Consider the following 14,549-nt stretch of genomic DNA (forward strand, 5'->3'; position numbering starts at 1 on the left):
GCAACCCCACCTGTGTGCTCTCTGTACTTCCCCACAGAGGAGGTTCTAGGTGCCAGGATCCTGAAAACTGAGGATAGGCAGGAACGCAGGAACCTCAGCTCCAGGTGACTCTGAGATGCAGACCTGGGCCCTTTGGTTTGCTCTTGAGTTTCCCTGGTTGAGTTTTTCCTCCTTTCTTAGGTGGAAAAACCTGACATCACTCAGGTTTAACTACCTAGGTTTTGTAGGGTATGTTTAAGGCTGGGAGGATTCACAAGGATACTCTGATCTCTTGCTGAGCAGAGGGCAGAATGGATGAGCGCTGTGTGGGACGGACTACGAGGAAGCCACAATGGCTGAGTGGGCAGGGTGCTGCAACCCTGTTTGAACCCCACACCCAGTTAACTTTCTTTAACCTGTCTACACCTGCCCACACCTGAGCCTGACCCCATAAACCATGTGACACAGACTTAGCCCAGTTTGTTTATTGTGGAGGGAAACTGGGGAGTGTGGAGCAGAGGACAGAGCCGCTCCCCTCTCTGGGAACCTGTGGAAGCGGGTGCCAGGACTCAGTGACGTGAAGTGGAGCTGAGGAAGCCAGAGACGAAGATGAGATGAGAGAAAGCAGTAGGAGACCAGGTGGGAGTGAGGGTGGTAGAGACAGTGAGGTAGGAACGCCAGAGTACCAAGTCAGGAAATCTGCACAGAAGTCCATCCCTCACCCTTCTTGATGCAAGTCCAGTCTGGCACAAGGTTTTAGAGAGAGTGTAAGAATGGAAGTGGGAAGTGACCAGACTGAGAGAGGATCAGGAAGACGAGAGGGGGATGACGGGAAAGGGATGAGGAAACCACTGTGACTCTCCTAGGGCAGCCTAGGCATTACCCACCTTTGAGACTGTTTTCTAGATGGACAAAGGGCAGTGGGTGCAGTGCCAACTGCTTTCTGGGGAGGAAACTAAACTAAAACAGACATGAAGTGCAGAGGAAAAGAGGCCCGAGAACTCACAGACCAGAGAATGTGGTCTTCTGAGAGGGCAGTGAAGGATGCTGGGGTGTTAGGGGAGAGATGCCGGATTAGAGTGGAATCCAGGAAGGGTAAGATGTCAGGGCTCAGCCTGGGGAAGAACTAAAAGTCCTGAATTGTTGAGGAACAAGTATATGCGGCGCAGCTCAGCAATGGACAAGCTCAGGTTCAGGGCTGGGGCGGCCAGGGGGTCCAGGCCTTCAGGCTCCTTCTCAGCATGGAAGCTGGGTAGGGGCAGTGAGAGGTTCAGGGCCTGGTAGAACCACTGGATCTGGGACTCAGACAGGGGCTGGGGCAGGGACCCGTCAGTGGGCTCAGGCAGGGAGCCCTGGACCTGGGGGCTGGACCAGGAGTTGCAGTAGTTGTACTGGCAGCACTCAGCCTGGTACCAGTACTCTGAGAAGTAGGTGGAGCGTTTTTCTTGGCAGCGGTAAGAATTATACTGTCCACAGCCTCGGATGAAGAAGCGAACCTTGGTCTCTAAAGGGGAGGGGACAGCTAATGACCCCTGCTGCCTCCCACAGTCCCCAAACCTGGCACCCCTTTCACAGGCTCTCTCCATCCCTCACCCAGACCCAATTCCTATCCCAGACTCCTTTAGAAGGAGCCAGAAAAATTAGCTTAACTGGCTCCCAGAATCCCAGACACCTCCACTTCCCTGTCTTATACCTCAGGCCCCAAGCAGCCCTCATCTATGAGACCAAGCCATAGGCTGTCCTGCTAGTATTCCCTTCCTGGGACTTGACTCACCATAATAGATGGTGATCACCATGCATGGGGATGCACTGCTGACAGTGCACTTCTCCGAGCCTGAAATGCATCCTACAGAAGGATCTTCCAAGAGGCAGAGGTGGCAGGTCCGGAGTTCAGGAACAGGAGCTGGGGAAACAGACAGGAGGGATGGGGGTGTTGACCCACTCCAAGTTCCCTGCCCTGCAGGGAGCCAGCACATCCAGTGCCACAGCCCACCCCCCTGCCTGGACTTAATCTTTCCTCCCTCCCTGCCCCTGGGCCCCACTTACCCTTTCCCACTGTGAATCCCACCATGACCAGCACACCTACAAGCATATGGGCCTTCATTATGGAATTCTGGGGAGAAGGGCAGTCCATGAGGGGTGACCTGAAACCCCACCTTCCTGTGACCATACCCCTTGAGCCTGAGCTGCAGGGTGGTTTTGACAAAGCAGAATCTGGGTAGGAGCTACCGTAGGTACAGAGCTTTATTTCCGCCTGGGGCAGGATCCTGGCTGGAGGAGGAAGCTATTAACTTGGCAGGAGGGACAGCATGTCCTCACCCACAAGGTCTGGTTCCTGAATGTAGGGGCAGTCGCCCAGACAGGGGCAATACCTGGGCCCCAGTCCAGCAGTTTACCTTTGTCCTGCCTGCCCCTCACAGATCTACTCCCGCCCCTCAAGGATGCATGGATTAGTTTCTGCCTCTGGCACAACGTGCTATCCTCTCTACACAACAGAGCCAGTCCCTATTGCGCTGGGAGAAACTTTGGCCAGCAACCCAGTGACCCCATCCTTCTGAGATGAGGTCTCAGCTCTCCCAGTAGAGGGCGCATGGACACCACAAAGCAGCAATTATGGACCTGTCCCTCCTCTCCCCACCCCCTACAGTTGTCTGTTTTGGGAAACCACTTTCCCTGTAAAACCCAAACTGAAGTGTTGATTACATCCCTTAGAGTATAAACAGACAGCCATAGGTGACCCAAAAAGAACAAATTATCTCTCTAGCCTTTGAAATCTGACTTTTCTCTGAGTCTTTCCCTTGTGATCTTTGCACATCCCCACATCCAGTCCTAGGAACTTTGCTCTACTAATAAAAACATCATCCAAATCCACTGGGCACAAATCTGTGCTGGTTTTCAATTTGAGGAGGGTGAGCTGGGCCAGGAGGGCTCCTGGGGTCCAGCACACCATTACCCTCCCTTTCCCAACCCCAAGCACCAGCAGACCAGCCCACGGCCTTTTCTTCCACTTTATTTCATATTCCCACCACAATAATGACTCCTTTAATTTAAACTAAAAACCATAGAGGGTTCCTGAAAGGGTGGCAGCAAAGGAATGAAAGTGTCAAAGACTGAGGGACAGGTAGGGTGGGGAATCAGCGAATCGTCTTGACTGGGCTCTTGAAGTTGCTGGCGGCTTGGAGCTGCAGCTGGTAGGCCATCGGATGGATCTTGAAACCGTAGAGCCTGGTTTGGGGCAGAGGTCAGAGAGGCAGCAGGGTGAGCCCCATCTTGGCCCTGTCAATGGCCTGCCTTCCCGCCTCCCTATCCCAGCTCCTTTATGGGCCTGTTCAGCACTTAAGGGCAGTGGTTCCCAAACTTCTTCCCTCAAGAATATTGAAAATGTGCTTTAAATATCTGTTAAAACTCAGTATACATACATAGGTGTGTGTATGCACACATGTCTACGTATGTGTCTATGTGTACACGTCAGCACTTGTTTCAAAACTATTTCAGTACTATTCAGCTTTCAAACCTGGACTTCCCTTCTCTACACCAGAGTAAAAATGCTGCTCCAGGAAGATAAACCACACTTGAACAGTGGCTCTGAGGATTTCCTGGCAGGTTGAGGGCAGATGGCGACAAGGACGGCTTTTCAACTGCCAAACGTTACTCTAAGCAATTCACACATTTAAAAATATGCTGTTGGGCAGGTATTGCCATCATCCCCATTTTATGGATAAGGAGACTGAGACATAGATAATCAAACAACTTTCCCATGGTCACTCAGCAGGGAAAAGCCATGGCTCTGGGAGAAGTAGGCCTCAAGAAAGGACCATGCCCTGTACTTGTTCACCCTTCTTTCTGGGGGCTCCTGGGCCTTGCTTTTGACCCTTGGTGACTCTGTCCCTGCTCCCCACCTGGGCACAAACTGGTTGGCGGGCCGCTTGGGCCGGTACTCGGGGTGCACCATGAAGAGCATGTGAGGGAAACCGGTGCCGAAGTAGGCGCCGTCCGTGTGGTGGTGCCTCGATGACTTGGGTGTGTACACGTCCATGCACTTGGGGCAGTAGAGCTTCACCATGGCCTCACCTGGGATGTCCGAAAGGCCTGGGAGACAGCCAGACTCAGCAGGCCAGGCAACCCCAAGCCTGCCCAACCTCCCTCCCGGACTCAGCCCCAACTCCTTCCCAGTGGACCTGCCATTTTACACGGCCCTCCTTTCCCTTTTCCAACACTCACCGATGGGAAGCATTGGCTGGTTCTCACAGTACACACGGGGACAGTAGCCAAAGTCTCCCTGCTGGTACTTTTCCAACTGAAGTGAACAAAATGGAAGGGGTTGGTGGGTAGGTGCGAAGTGAAGAGGCAATTCCCCTCCTTGGCCCAACCCAAATCACTCTGTCCCCAACTCCTCCTGCCTCTCTCTGTCCAGAGGCCCCTTCTGTGGCTTAGATGGGCCCTTGGACTCCTCTGCTTCCTTTCCTCCAGTTACACAGGCTGCAGACCATCAGAGCCATTCGCTGCTTGTTCCCTGAGGAAGAGGCAGTCTACAATTTCCTGCCCGAGGTCACATCTCCCTCCCTGTAAACACCCCCTTCAGCACAACCCTCAATCAGGTTTTAACCCCCAGGCCCAGGGGTTCTTTCTCTCTTCTCAGCTAGATTCCTTGACAAGGCTGAAACAAGTGACTTCTTGCTGCAGGAATCTGTTTTCCTTGTTGCCTCCGAAGGAGTCAAGTGGGAGTAGAGAGGCCTCACCATCTGGGCAATGCCACGGTTGGTGAGGATGTAGCGGGCGTGGATCAATCCATAGAGCATTTCGGCTGCCTGCTCAATCAGGTCGCTCTGGTTGGGGTTGTCTTCCAGCTCCTCATCTGCAATATGGCCCAGGCTGAATGCAACCACTTGTCTGACAAGCTTTTTTAGGTGCCCTGCCCACCCCCAGGGGCTGCTGGCTACTCAGTTAGCCCAGCATCCAACTCAGAGCCTCACCCACCCACAGCCCGGGCATTTGACCCAGAAACCTGGGCCTCTGACCCTTCCACCCACCCAAGGCAACTGTGCCTTCTCTCCGCCCCTCTCGGCTTCTGCTCCCTTCTCTCCCTCACAACTCCCTTCTCAACACATAAATACAAAGATGCCAACACAAAAGATAGACTCTAGACTGAAAAGTGCCAGCCAGGAGAGACAGAAAATCAGACCCATGGGGAAACTGGTATTATGGAAGAGAGCTGAGTTATAGGATCAGAGTGTGGGAACAAGTGGTGTAAGTCATAACACTCAACAATCAAGTGGGGAATCAAAATGGAAGTAGAGAATTTGGGGTTAACTGGATCAGAGAACCAAAAGGAAATTTAGAAATTCAAGAAGCAGGTAAACAGAATTTGAAGAGGAAAAGAAGCATAGACACACAAAACAACCCTGAAGGTATCTCACCAGGCTCCAGGTCCAAGATCATGTCTAGAGCTTGTCGATAGTGAGGCACCTGCTCATTGAGTCCAGTGAGATTGAATTTGTCCTGGATGTAGTCTTCATCCACCTGTCAGGACACGGAAGTCAAGAGGAATCCACAGCAGAATCCTCAGCTTTGACCTAGGCAAGTTGCCCTAACTGATGCCTTATCCTCAACACAACTGCTCCTGTTCCCTTTGATCACCACTCCCAACTCAGCAGAAGCACCTGAGTCTCCATTCCCAGTCCACGTATACCACCCATGAAACCTTTGGCTTTTCTTTTTTAAGGATAAACAAGTATAGCAATCCCCTCCTTAGAGAGACATTCCTTTCAAGACCCCTGTCCCTCTTCCTGCTCCCCATCTCCAGGTCTCAGTTTTGGCCTCCTCTTAGGGGCAGCTGGCTCTCTGAGGAAGGTGGAGGCTGAACAGCTTGGGTTCTGAAGGCAATTACAATCCCTTATGTTATCACACAGCTTTACATGTTACCAAGCATTTTAACATGCAGTATTTTATTTCTCCAAAGACAGGTTCTACTAGTACCACATAAAAAAGAAAACACACGGGTTGACATGGCCAACATTATATTGCTGGAGGATGGCAGGGTTGACTTGAGGCCCCAGTCTTGCCCATTCACCACAAGTTAGCGAGGGGGTTACTGAGGAGACTCTTCCTTAACAAGAAAGTTTCTATGGAAGCATGTGAGAGAAGTGTGTGGAAACTGAATAAATGGGAGAATATCTGGCCAGATTATACGTGGAGATGGGTAGGGAGATTGAGGAGAACTCACTTCACAGAAGAATTCATTGCCACGGAGCCCACAGAACCAGGAAATCCAGGACACCTCCTCTGAGCTGCTCATCTTCACGTCAGCTAGAAAAAGAAGTGTAAACCTAAGATCTCCCTTCCTGCCTCTGGTATCCTCCCTCCTCCCACACTTTGCCTTCCAACCGCGGAAGAATTTGGGGCCACCCTTTTTTAAAGGATCCCAGGCTGCAGCACGTCTCTGTACATCGTCTTATTCACATCTCAGGCCCTTTTCTCTCACTGAGATTAAGGAATTCTTTAGGGTCCTACCACTTGGAAGAAACCGGCAGCCACCAGTCCTACCCACATCCCTGACGCTCCCGAAGGCCAGGCCTGTCTCCTCTGTGTCAACTCCGGCAGGGCCCCGCGGCTCAGGCTGCCTACCCCCGCAGGTCTCCCCGTGTCCCTGGCCCCACTCCCAAGCGTTTCAAAGTTTATCCTTTCCAAACAAGGGCTAGGCCCCTCCTCTTCTCAAGGCCTGGCAATGGCCGTCAGGTCCCTTTCACAGGAGTCCCCACATCCCGCCTCCACACTTCAGGCCACCCCTCCCTCCCTCGGTGCCGGACCAGGTCACTTCCTTCCCCACCCCCACATCAAGGCGCCGAGACCCCATGTGCCGCGCCTAGGGACAGGAGACACCGAGCGGCGACGACCCCAGACTCACCGGCTGAACGGGGACCGGGACCGGGGGGCGGGGAGGGGAGGGGAGTTTCTACTTCCAAGGAACCGCGGCGACCGCTACAACGCAGGCCGCGGATCCAACCGCGGCAGGCGAAGTGGGGTGGGGGGAGTGGAAACTGGGGAGGGTGGGGAAGAGGGCAACGCGCAAGCGCCTAGAGTCGGGAGCCGCCGTGGACGCCGGGAGATGGAGTCTCCGGTGGGGAGAAACTGGCGAAACTAGAGAAAGACGAACTACGAACCCCAGGACAACCCGCGCACGACCCTGGTGTCGCGAGGCCCCTGAGGGACACGCTCGGGGGCGGGGCGCAGAGAGGCTCTAGGAGTCGCCACCGGAAGCGGAAGCTCAGTAGCGTGTTCTGGGCCGGGGAGCCTGAGAAATAACAACCCTGTGATCCTCGGACCCTGGAGCCGAGAGGGGGCGGGGAAAGGAACGAGGCTGGCTGAATCGTTTCCAGCCGATCCCCTAATACAGCGTGCCTCAGGTCCCGACGCGATCCTGCTACTGAGGGCATCGACCTCATCCCTTGCCAACCAGCCGGGTCCTTATCGCCTGTCGAGCCCCTTGCCCGAGTCAGCCTGCCAGTGGAGACCCCTGACGAGGCCCATGTTTCACCCCGGGGTTCGGCCTCCTGAGGTGGGAGGTGAGGCTGGATTCCGTGTTGAGGGACTTGGGTAGGGTGTACTGGGTTGAGCTGAGCGGTGTGAGAACCGGGACGTCCCAGTGCGCTAACCTGAGGTGGCGCCAGCCATTCTGCTGCTCGTCCCCTTGCACTTCTCCATTTCCTCTTGGGGCTTGAACAGGGCGTTCTGCTGCGGGCGCTAAGTGTGACCTTCGAACCCTGGTCAGAGTAATGGTGAGGGGCTGCGTAATGTTATTTCATTTCACGGCTTCTGGGCATTCTCCGCCTCCTTGGGGCCTTTTTTAACCGCGAGAGTGGTTTCCCAGGTCCAGAAAATGAGCTTGTAGCAGGGGCCACGTTGAGGGAGGCGAAGGGCATTGTGGGGGCGTTATGTAAAAGCAGGACCCCCTCCGCCCCAACTGACGGATCCTTCTTGGTCCTCGCGCTGCTTGGGCACGTGGCGCTTTTCGCGTATGCTATTGGAAAGATTCCAGGGCGGGAAACACCCCAGCGCTTGCGCATGCCTGCGCCCTCAAGTAATGTTTTGGTGTTTTGTTGTTGTTGTTGTTGATGATTTTCCCCAGCCACGCATGCGTGATTGTGTCATGTGGCTACTTGGGGACTTCTTAGCTTGGAGTAGCACCATTTTGCAGTACGGAAACTACAAAGCAACACAGACTGGAACCTCTCCTCGATATCTGCTTTCTGCTTCTGGAGAAGTCTGTTTTGATTTGGGAAGACGTTACCCCGAAATAGGATCAAGGAAGATTTAAACAGTCAGGCTGTTTTTCTTAATGGTATGTCTTGTGCGGTGGTAAAGTAGTTCCAGAATTTATTGGCGGTGAGAATTGGAGTGGGGGCGGAGTCCAAAAGCTCTGGGCAACTGTCTTACAGAGTCTTCTTTCTTAACCTTTACTAAGGGACATGGTCTGTTACTGTTGGGTTTCCAGTTTTTCCACAAGATCTATGACCCTCAGGCCCTGCAGAGTCCTGGGTTGTGGGGTTACATTTGGGGTATGAGGGGATTTTTGACTCTTAAGGATACTTTTCCTTATCCCAGCAGGTGTCTGGAGGTGGCTCTGGTCACTGCAGGACCACCAAAGGCTTGGCTTCTTTGTCTCATCCTCCCCTTGCCCAGTCTCATTTTCCCAGCTCTCCCAAAAGCCATGTCTAGGTCCTCCCTCATTAACTTTACCCCAGCCACTGACCCCAGTGACCTCTGGAAAGATGGGCAGCTGCAATCACAGCCTGAAGAGCTGGAGCCCACCCTTGATGGAGCTGCAACCCGGGCTTTCTACGAGGCCTTGATTGGGGATGAGAGCAGCACCCTGGAACCCCAGAGATCTCAGCCTGAGCCTGCCAGTAAGAGAAAGAGGAAGAAGAGAACAATGAGGGAGGCTGCAGCAGGAACATCAGGAGGACATGGACAAAGGAGATCCCTGGAGGCAGAAGACAAGATGACCCAGCGGATACTGAGGGCAGCCCAGGAGGGGGACCTGGCAAAACTAAAAAGACTGTTGGATCCCCATGAGGCAGGGGGAGCTGGGGGGAATATCAACGCTCGAGATGCCTTCTGGTGGACCCCGCTAATGTGTGCTGCCCGGGCCGGCCAGGAGGCAGCTGTGCGCTATCTCCTGGGCCGTGGGGCTGCCTGGGTTGGGGTCTGTGAGCTGAGTGGCAGGGATGCTGCTCAATTGGCAGAAGAAGCGGGCTTTCCTGAGGTGGCCCGCATGGTCAGAGAGAGCCCTGGAGAGACGAGGAGTCAAGAGAATTGGTGAGGGGAAGCCTTAGCCCACACCCATCTTTCACTGTATTCTGCCCTTCCTAGCCACTCCCCACCAGAGGCCCCAGAACAGAGCTGAAGGGTTCTCCCCTGCCCCCCGTGTAGGCTGATAATGCAGTGTAGTAGAGTGCTTATAAACATGAGTTCCCTGAGTTTATTTTTCAAATATTTTAAAATCTTTTCCATTTTTTATTTTTCAATTTTTTAATTAAAATATAGTTCAGGCATAATATTACATAAATTACAGGTATACAATGTAATGATTCATAACTTTTAAAGGTTATACTCCATTTATAGTCAAAATATTTGCCATATCCCCTGTGTTGTACAAGCTCCCTAGATTTAAATCCTGTACTTAGATGGGCACCCTAATATCTATGTGCCTGTTTCCTCATCTGAGAAATGGGGGAAATAAGAGCACCTTTCTCAACAGAGTCTTGAGGATTTAATGGGTTAATATATGTAAAGTCCTAGAACAGTGCTGGTTGCGTAGTAAGCACTATATGACTACATTAGCTGTAGTCAGTTTTATTCTTCCCTTGCCTGGGAGCCTTGTGAGGCCTGATTACCATCTCTTCTCCCAACTGTGCTCCTCCGAGTCCCTCATTGCTAAGTGGGGAGGAAAGCAATTTGTTCCTCAGCAGAAACACTGGAAGGACCCTGTCCCATTCTGCCACCCACCCCACCCCCTGAGGCCTCAACCTTTGTGCTGTCCTTAACCCTTTCTTCTCTTTCTCTACAGGTCCCAGTCCCCCTCCCCCCAGTACTGTGAGACCTGTGGTGCCCACTTCCGAGACTCTAACCACCATACATCCACTGCTCACCTGCTGTCACTGTCGCAGGATCTCCAGCCCCCCAGCCAGCCCTTTGGGGTGCCTACCTCCAGTCCAGGCTTCAGGCTGCTGCTGAAAGGGGGCTGGGAGCCTGGAATGGGGCTGGGGCCCCGGGGTGAGGGCCGTGCCAACCCCATCCCCACTGTCCTCAAGAGGGACCAGGAAGGATTAGGCTACAGATCAGCACCCCAACCCCGAGTTACACATTTCCCAGCTCGGGATACCCGGGCAGTGGCTGGGAGGGAGAGAACCCCTCGGGTGACCACAATGAGCCAGAAGAGGGAGAGAAGGCAGGAGGAGAAGGACAGGGCCTGGGAGCGGGATTTGAGGACATACATGAATCTTGAGTTCTGACCTTGGCAAGGTCTGACCCTGGTCTCCTTGAGCCTCTGGCCTGGGCACTTTGGCTTCTACTTCCTGAGGTCTGCTCAGGTCCCAGACCCTCAGGTTTTGAACAGTGGGCTCTGCCTTTGGGAGAGAGAGGCTGAGAGTTAAAAAATAAATTTTTTTTTCCTCTTTGGTGTTTTATTCACTTTTCTGGAAGCTGTTGCAGGGAAGCCAAACAAGGCTAGGGACCACATACAATCCTACGTGAGCTAGAAGAGGCAGCTCCTCTAGGTGGCATGATAGGGTCACCTTCCTGCTAGTCTGGTTCACTTCTAGTCCCAGCCACTGCCTTGAGTGACCCACCTTTTCCTTTCCTTTCCGTTCCATTCCTCTCCTCTCCCTTTCTTTCTTTTTCATTTTTTCTTTTTTCTTTCTTCTTTCTTCCTTCCTTTCTTTCCTTCTTCTTTCTTTCCCTTTCTTTTCTTTCTTCCTTTCTTTCCTTTTTCTTCCTTTCTTTCCTTTTTCTTCCTTTCCTTTCCTTTGTTTTAAATATATTTTTATTGACGTATAGTCAGTTTACAATGTTGTGTCACCACCTATTCTTTCAATCCCTGAACCAGCAATTACCCATCTCTGTGCAAGTCTAGCCTCCCCCAGAAATCATCTGACCACTCTAGCCAATTCAACCACTGATTTCACATAGAAGTTCATGTACTATGCACTAAAAGTAGGAATGAAAGATATTCCCAATCTTGGGGTTGCTCACAGCTGGAGGAGGAGACTGTATGTGATAAAATACAATGCACGGTGATAGAAGTCAGGGAATGCTCAAAGATGATGAGAGTGGGTAGGGTCTTGGAGGAAGAGGCCAGTGTGATAGGAAGGCCTGATTATGAAGTCTGTAAGCTATTAGCTGAACTGGGATCAGAATTCTGGCCTTCCAGATCTGCATTTTAAGCCAAGATTCTTCATTCTGCTACCTGAAAACTGAGGGCTGGAAGTACATCCTATTTGTCTATACTTGTCTTTCCCACATTTCCCTCTCTCCCTCCTCCCTTATGCTGCTCATACCAGGTGCCAGGCACAAGAAGAGCTCGCTGTTGTCAAATCTAGGAGGTAAATCTGCATGGATGGGCGGAGGAGGGCTACTCAAGTCCCAAGCCTTCTCTCATAGCTTTCTTTTCCAGAAAATCCTTTAATGAAATCTTGGACTTTAAGAGAAGGAGTGGTGGGGGATACGGGGAAGAACTCAAAGGCTGGAGACTAATGGGAGTGGGCGAGTTTAGGGGGCACTGGCGGTCCCGGGACCTCTGGGCGACGAAAATGTAAGGCTGGATTTACTGGCCCCCAGCGACCTCGGCTCCGCGCCGTGTTACGGCCTGGTGCGCACTGATGGCGCCCACAAGCGGCGCGGGGGCGCGGGGGGCGGTCGGTCGGCAGGGTCCTCCCCGTGAGCTGCGGGCTCCGCCCCCGTCTGTCCCTGTAGTCCCTGTTCTGCTGCTTCCGGGCTCTGCGGCTGGCTCCGGGCGGCTCCGCGAGGCCGCGGCCCCGACGCTGGGTCCGGGAGGGGCTGCAGCGCCCGGATGCCTGGCTCCCCACGCAGGCCCGCGCTTTGCCTCTCGACCGAGAGCTCCGAGGAACCCTCCAACCTGACCTTGCTGAAGCTGAGTCTCAGCTGTGTGCTCGGGGACCGGTGGGGCTACTTACAGGATTCACAGCCCTCTGAATCAAGGGACGAACGTTGCTGGCTGGAGTTTGCCGGATAGCTCTTCCCCCTATCCACCTAATAGACTTCCTACTCCTGAGCTCCCTTAGGATAGCAGTTCAGAACTCCCTCAGTCGGGAACACCTAGGACCCGGGGCCACCTTTCCTTCCTTCCTTCTTGGATGGAGCACCGCCTCCCCATTTTCTGGGGCACCTTGGGGCGTGGCCTTGGTGAGTGAAACTTGGGGTGCTGCCTGCTGGGAAAGAAACCCGGAAAAACAGGGAGGACACTGTGGGGGTGACCCAGGCTTTGTCAGATCCCGAGACTTTCGGAATCTTGTGTGGTGGTGGTGGTGGTTGTGGTGGTGGTTAATAAATTTGGATGTGCCTAACTTTACCTCAAAACTGAAAAGGAAACAAACCACCTGCCACGTTTGAGGCTGCATAACCATCCAGGGAAGTGGGGAGCCACTTCTGAATTCAGAGTAGGACACACCAGGCAGATACCTGTTCTTCTGAGCCTGAACAGACTCTGGCTTCTGAGGAGAACTTCAGCCCTCAAACCTGAGAGTCTAAGCAGTGCCAGGAAGCAGCACCAGAATTTGGGGCTTCATTACACACCCCAGCCATGTTCCTGCGACGGCTTGGTGGCTGGCTACCTCGCCCCTGGGGCCGCCGGAAATCAACGAGGCCTGACCTGCCTGCCCCAGAACCCAGACAGATGGACAGCTCCTCCGAGAATTCAGGGAGTGACTGGGACAGTGCCCCAGAAACCATGGGAGACCTGGGGCCTCCCAAGACCAAGGACTCAGGTGCACAGACGAGCTCTGGGGCTGCTCCAGAACCAAGCAGGGAGTCCCAAGTTGAGCAACTGGAGAGCAAAAGAATGGATTCTTTCAAGTGGAACAAGACTGTCTCCAGCACTCAAGAGTCTGGGAGACTGGAGGCTGGACAGGCCATTCCCAAACTGGGATGGGATCCTGTGGACTCAGGTGGCACCAGGAAACCTGGAGTGTCTCCTGAAGAGGGATTGAGCCCCTCTGGGCCTGAAGCCCCACTGGAGAAGCCTGGTCGGCGTCAGAAGCTGCTGGGCTGGCTGCGGGGGGAACCAGGGGCTCCCTATCAGTACCTGGGGGGCCCAGAGGAATGTCTGCAGATCTCTACCAACCTGACCCTGCACCTGCTGGAGCTACTGGCCTCAGCCCTGCTGGGGCTATGCTCAAGGCCGTTGAGGGCAGCCTTGGATGCGCTGGGCCTGCATGGACCACTGGGCCTCTGGCTACATGGGCTACTGTCCTTCCTGGCTGCCCTGCATGGGCTCCATGCTGTTCTGAGCCTACTTACCGCTCACCCCCTGCACTTTGCCTGCCTCTTTGGTCTTCTACAGGCCCTGGTGCTGGCTGTCAGCCTCCGGGAGCCCAGCGGGGATGAGGAGGCCATTGACTTGGAGGGCGAGAAGTTGGGGAGGGAGGGTGAGGAGCAGAGGGGAGACCCAGGAAAGGGGCTGTGACCACAGGGTGGGGTGTGTCCCAGGGCCCCATCCTCAGTGAGGTGGGAGCAAGGGTGAACACAGTGTGGCCTTTAGGAGAGTGGGGGGCATGACCTAGATTGTAAGCACAGGGACCTCAGGGATGGGGTAGAAACCCCAGAGTATGAGGGCACAGAGCCCCCCTTCACACACAGGAGAGAATAGAGCTGTTTAGGTGTCTGTTTATGGACAGTGAGGGCATTGCCCTTGAATTCACCAGCTGTTGTTAATTTTTGCTTTTACATTTCTCCCACCTCCAGTTATTTTTTTTTCCACCTCCACTTTTTAAAAGAAAAAAAAAAGGTGTGATGGTGGAGAATAAAGACTAAAAGTCCCTCTCTACCTTTCAAAACTCTCCAGGGGTGGAGGAGACCAGAGGTATGACAGATAGATCTCTGGATAGGGTAAGAGGGTGGTTGAGAGACTCAAGGTATCCCTTGGATCCTGGGATCTGCGCCATCTAGGGAGGAGTGGCACTGCTAGGTAGGTGAATTAGGGGGTCTGGATGGGCTCCTATAGGTGATGGAGCCTGCAGGGAGGATCTGGGTGTTCCCAGTAGCCAGAGGGAATTTGGGACTGTGCAGGTATTGTTAGCAGGAGGGCCAGCTCAGAGGGGCTGTCAGCTCAGACAGGCAGTATGGGGAGCACTGGAGTTTGCAGACCCCACTGGGGTGGGGGGGGGTTAGAGATTTGCTCACTCAGCAATAAATGTCACACCAAATCCTAAATATACCACTACAAAGTAAGAGTTACTGCCAAGTGTCCTTCCTGACGCCGTCCAACTGGAGGTTTATGTGGTAGAAGGTCCAGGGGAAATATTGAAATGGAGGGAGTGGGACTAATGTCTAGAGAC

General features: G+C 53.5%; 4 protein-coding genes across 11 annotated transcripts; 2 read left to right on the forward strand and 2 right to left on the reverse strand.

Annotated features, from left to right (window-relative positions):
• Positions 1–449: 449 nt before the first annotated feature.
• Positions 450–2,828, reverse strand: LY6G5B (lymphocyte antigen 6 family member G5B). 2 transcript variants are annotated; one of them, XM_072945355.1, is made up of 4 exons: positions 2,152–2,828; positions 2,026–2,061; positions 1,754–1,882; positions 450–1,483 (listed from the first exon to the last, which is right to left on the reverse strand). In XM_072945355.1, the coding sequence occupies exons 2-4, from the start codon at positions 2,048–2,050 to the stop codon at positions 1,083–1,085; spliced, it is 555 nt and encodes a 184-aa protein (XP_072801456.1). In that variant the 5' UTR covers positions 2,051–2,061; positions 2,152–2,828; the 3' UTR covers positions 450–1,082. The 2 variants fall into 2 exon arrangements, with proteins under 2 accessions (XP_072801456.1, XP_006215392.4); XM_006215330.4 differs by having other exon boundaries at positions 2,026–2,828.
• A 145-nt stretch (positions 2,829–2,973) lies between these two features.
• CSNK2B (casein kinase 2 beta) lies at positions 2,974–7,896 on the reverse strand. Of its 5 annotated transcripts, none has more exons than XM_072945352.1 (7): positions 7,632–7,896; positions 6,203–6,285; positions 5,397–5,499; positions 4,719–4,834; positions 4,201–4,276; positions 3,879–4,068; positions 2,974–3,204 (listed from the first exon to the last, which is right to left on the reverse strand). In XM_072945352.1, exons 1-7 carry the CDS (start codon positions 7,678–7,680, stop codon positions 3,114–3,116), a joined length of 708 nt encoding a protein of 235 aa, XP_072801453.1. In that variant the 5' UTR covers positions 7,681–7,896; the 3' UTR covers positions 2,974–3,113. The 5 variants fall into 5 exon arrangements, with proteins under 5 accessions (XP_072801453.1, XP_006215393.1, XP_015104277.1 ...); XM_006215331.4 differs by lacking the exon at positions 7,632–7,896 and adding an exon at positions 6,884–7,033; XM_015248791.3 differs by lacking the exon at positions 7,632–7,896 and adding an exon at positions 6,523–6,677.
• On the forward strand, positions 7,195–10,652 carry GPANK1 (G-patch domain and ankyrin repeats 1). Of its 3 annotated transcripts, none has more exons than XM_006215329.4 (4): positions 7,195–7,541; positions 8,105–8,317; positions 8,584–9,294; positions 10,046–10,652. In XM_006215329.4, the coding sequence occupies exons 3-4, from the start codon at positions 8,687–8,689 to the stop codon at positions 10,488–10,490; spliced, it is 1,053 nt and encodes a 350-aa protein (XP_006215391.1). In that variant the 5' UTR covers positions 7,195–7,541; positions 8,105–8,317; positions 8,584–8,686; the 3' UTR covers positions 10,491–10,652. The 3 variants fall into 3 exon arrangements, with proteins under 3 accessions (XP_006215391.1, XP_015104273.1, XP_072801451.1); XM_015248787.3 differs by having other exon boundaries at positions 7,196–7,541; positions 8,581–9,294; XM_072945350.1 differs by having other exon boundaries at positions 7,196–7,534; positions 8,581–9,294.
• Positions 10,653–11,643: 991 nt separating this feature from the next.
• Positions 11,644–14,448, forward strand: C20H6orf47 (chromosome 20 C6orf47 homolog). The gene has a single exon (XM_006215328.4). The coding sequence runs from the start codon at positions 12,797–12,799 to the stop codon at positions 13,676–13,678; it is 882 nt and encodes a 293-aa protein (XP_006215390.1). The 5' UTR covers positions 11,644–12,796; the 3' UTR covers positions 13,679–14,448.
• The last annotated feature ends 101 nt before the right edge of the window (positions 14,449–14,549 follow it).

This window comes from Vicugna pacos, chromosome 20 (assembly GCF_048564905.1).
Source record: "Vicugna pacos chromosome 20, VicPac4, whole genome shotgun sequence".
In the NCBI taxonomy this organism is placed as follows: Eukaryota; Metazoa; Chordata; class Mammalia; order Artiodactyla; family Camelidae; genus Vicugna; species Vicugna pacos.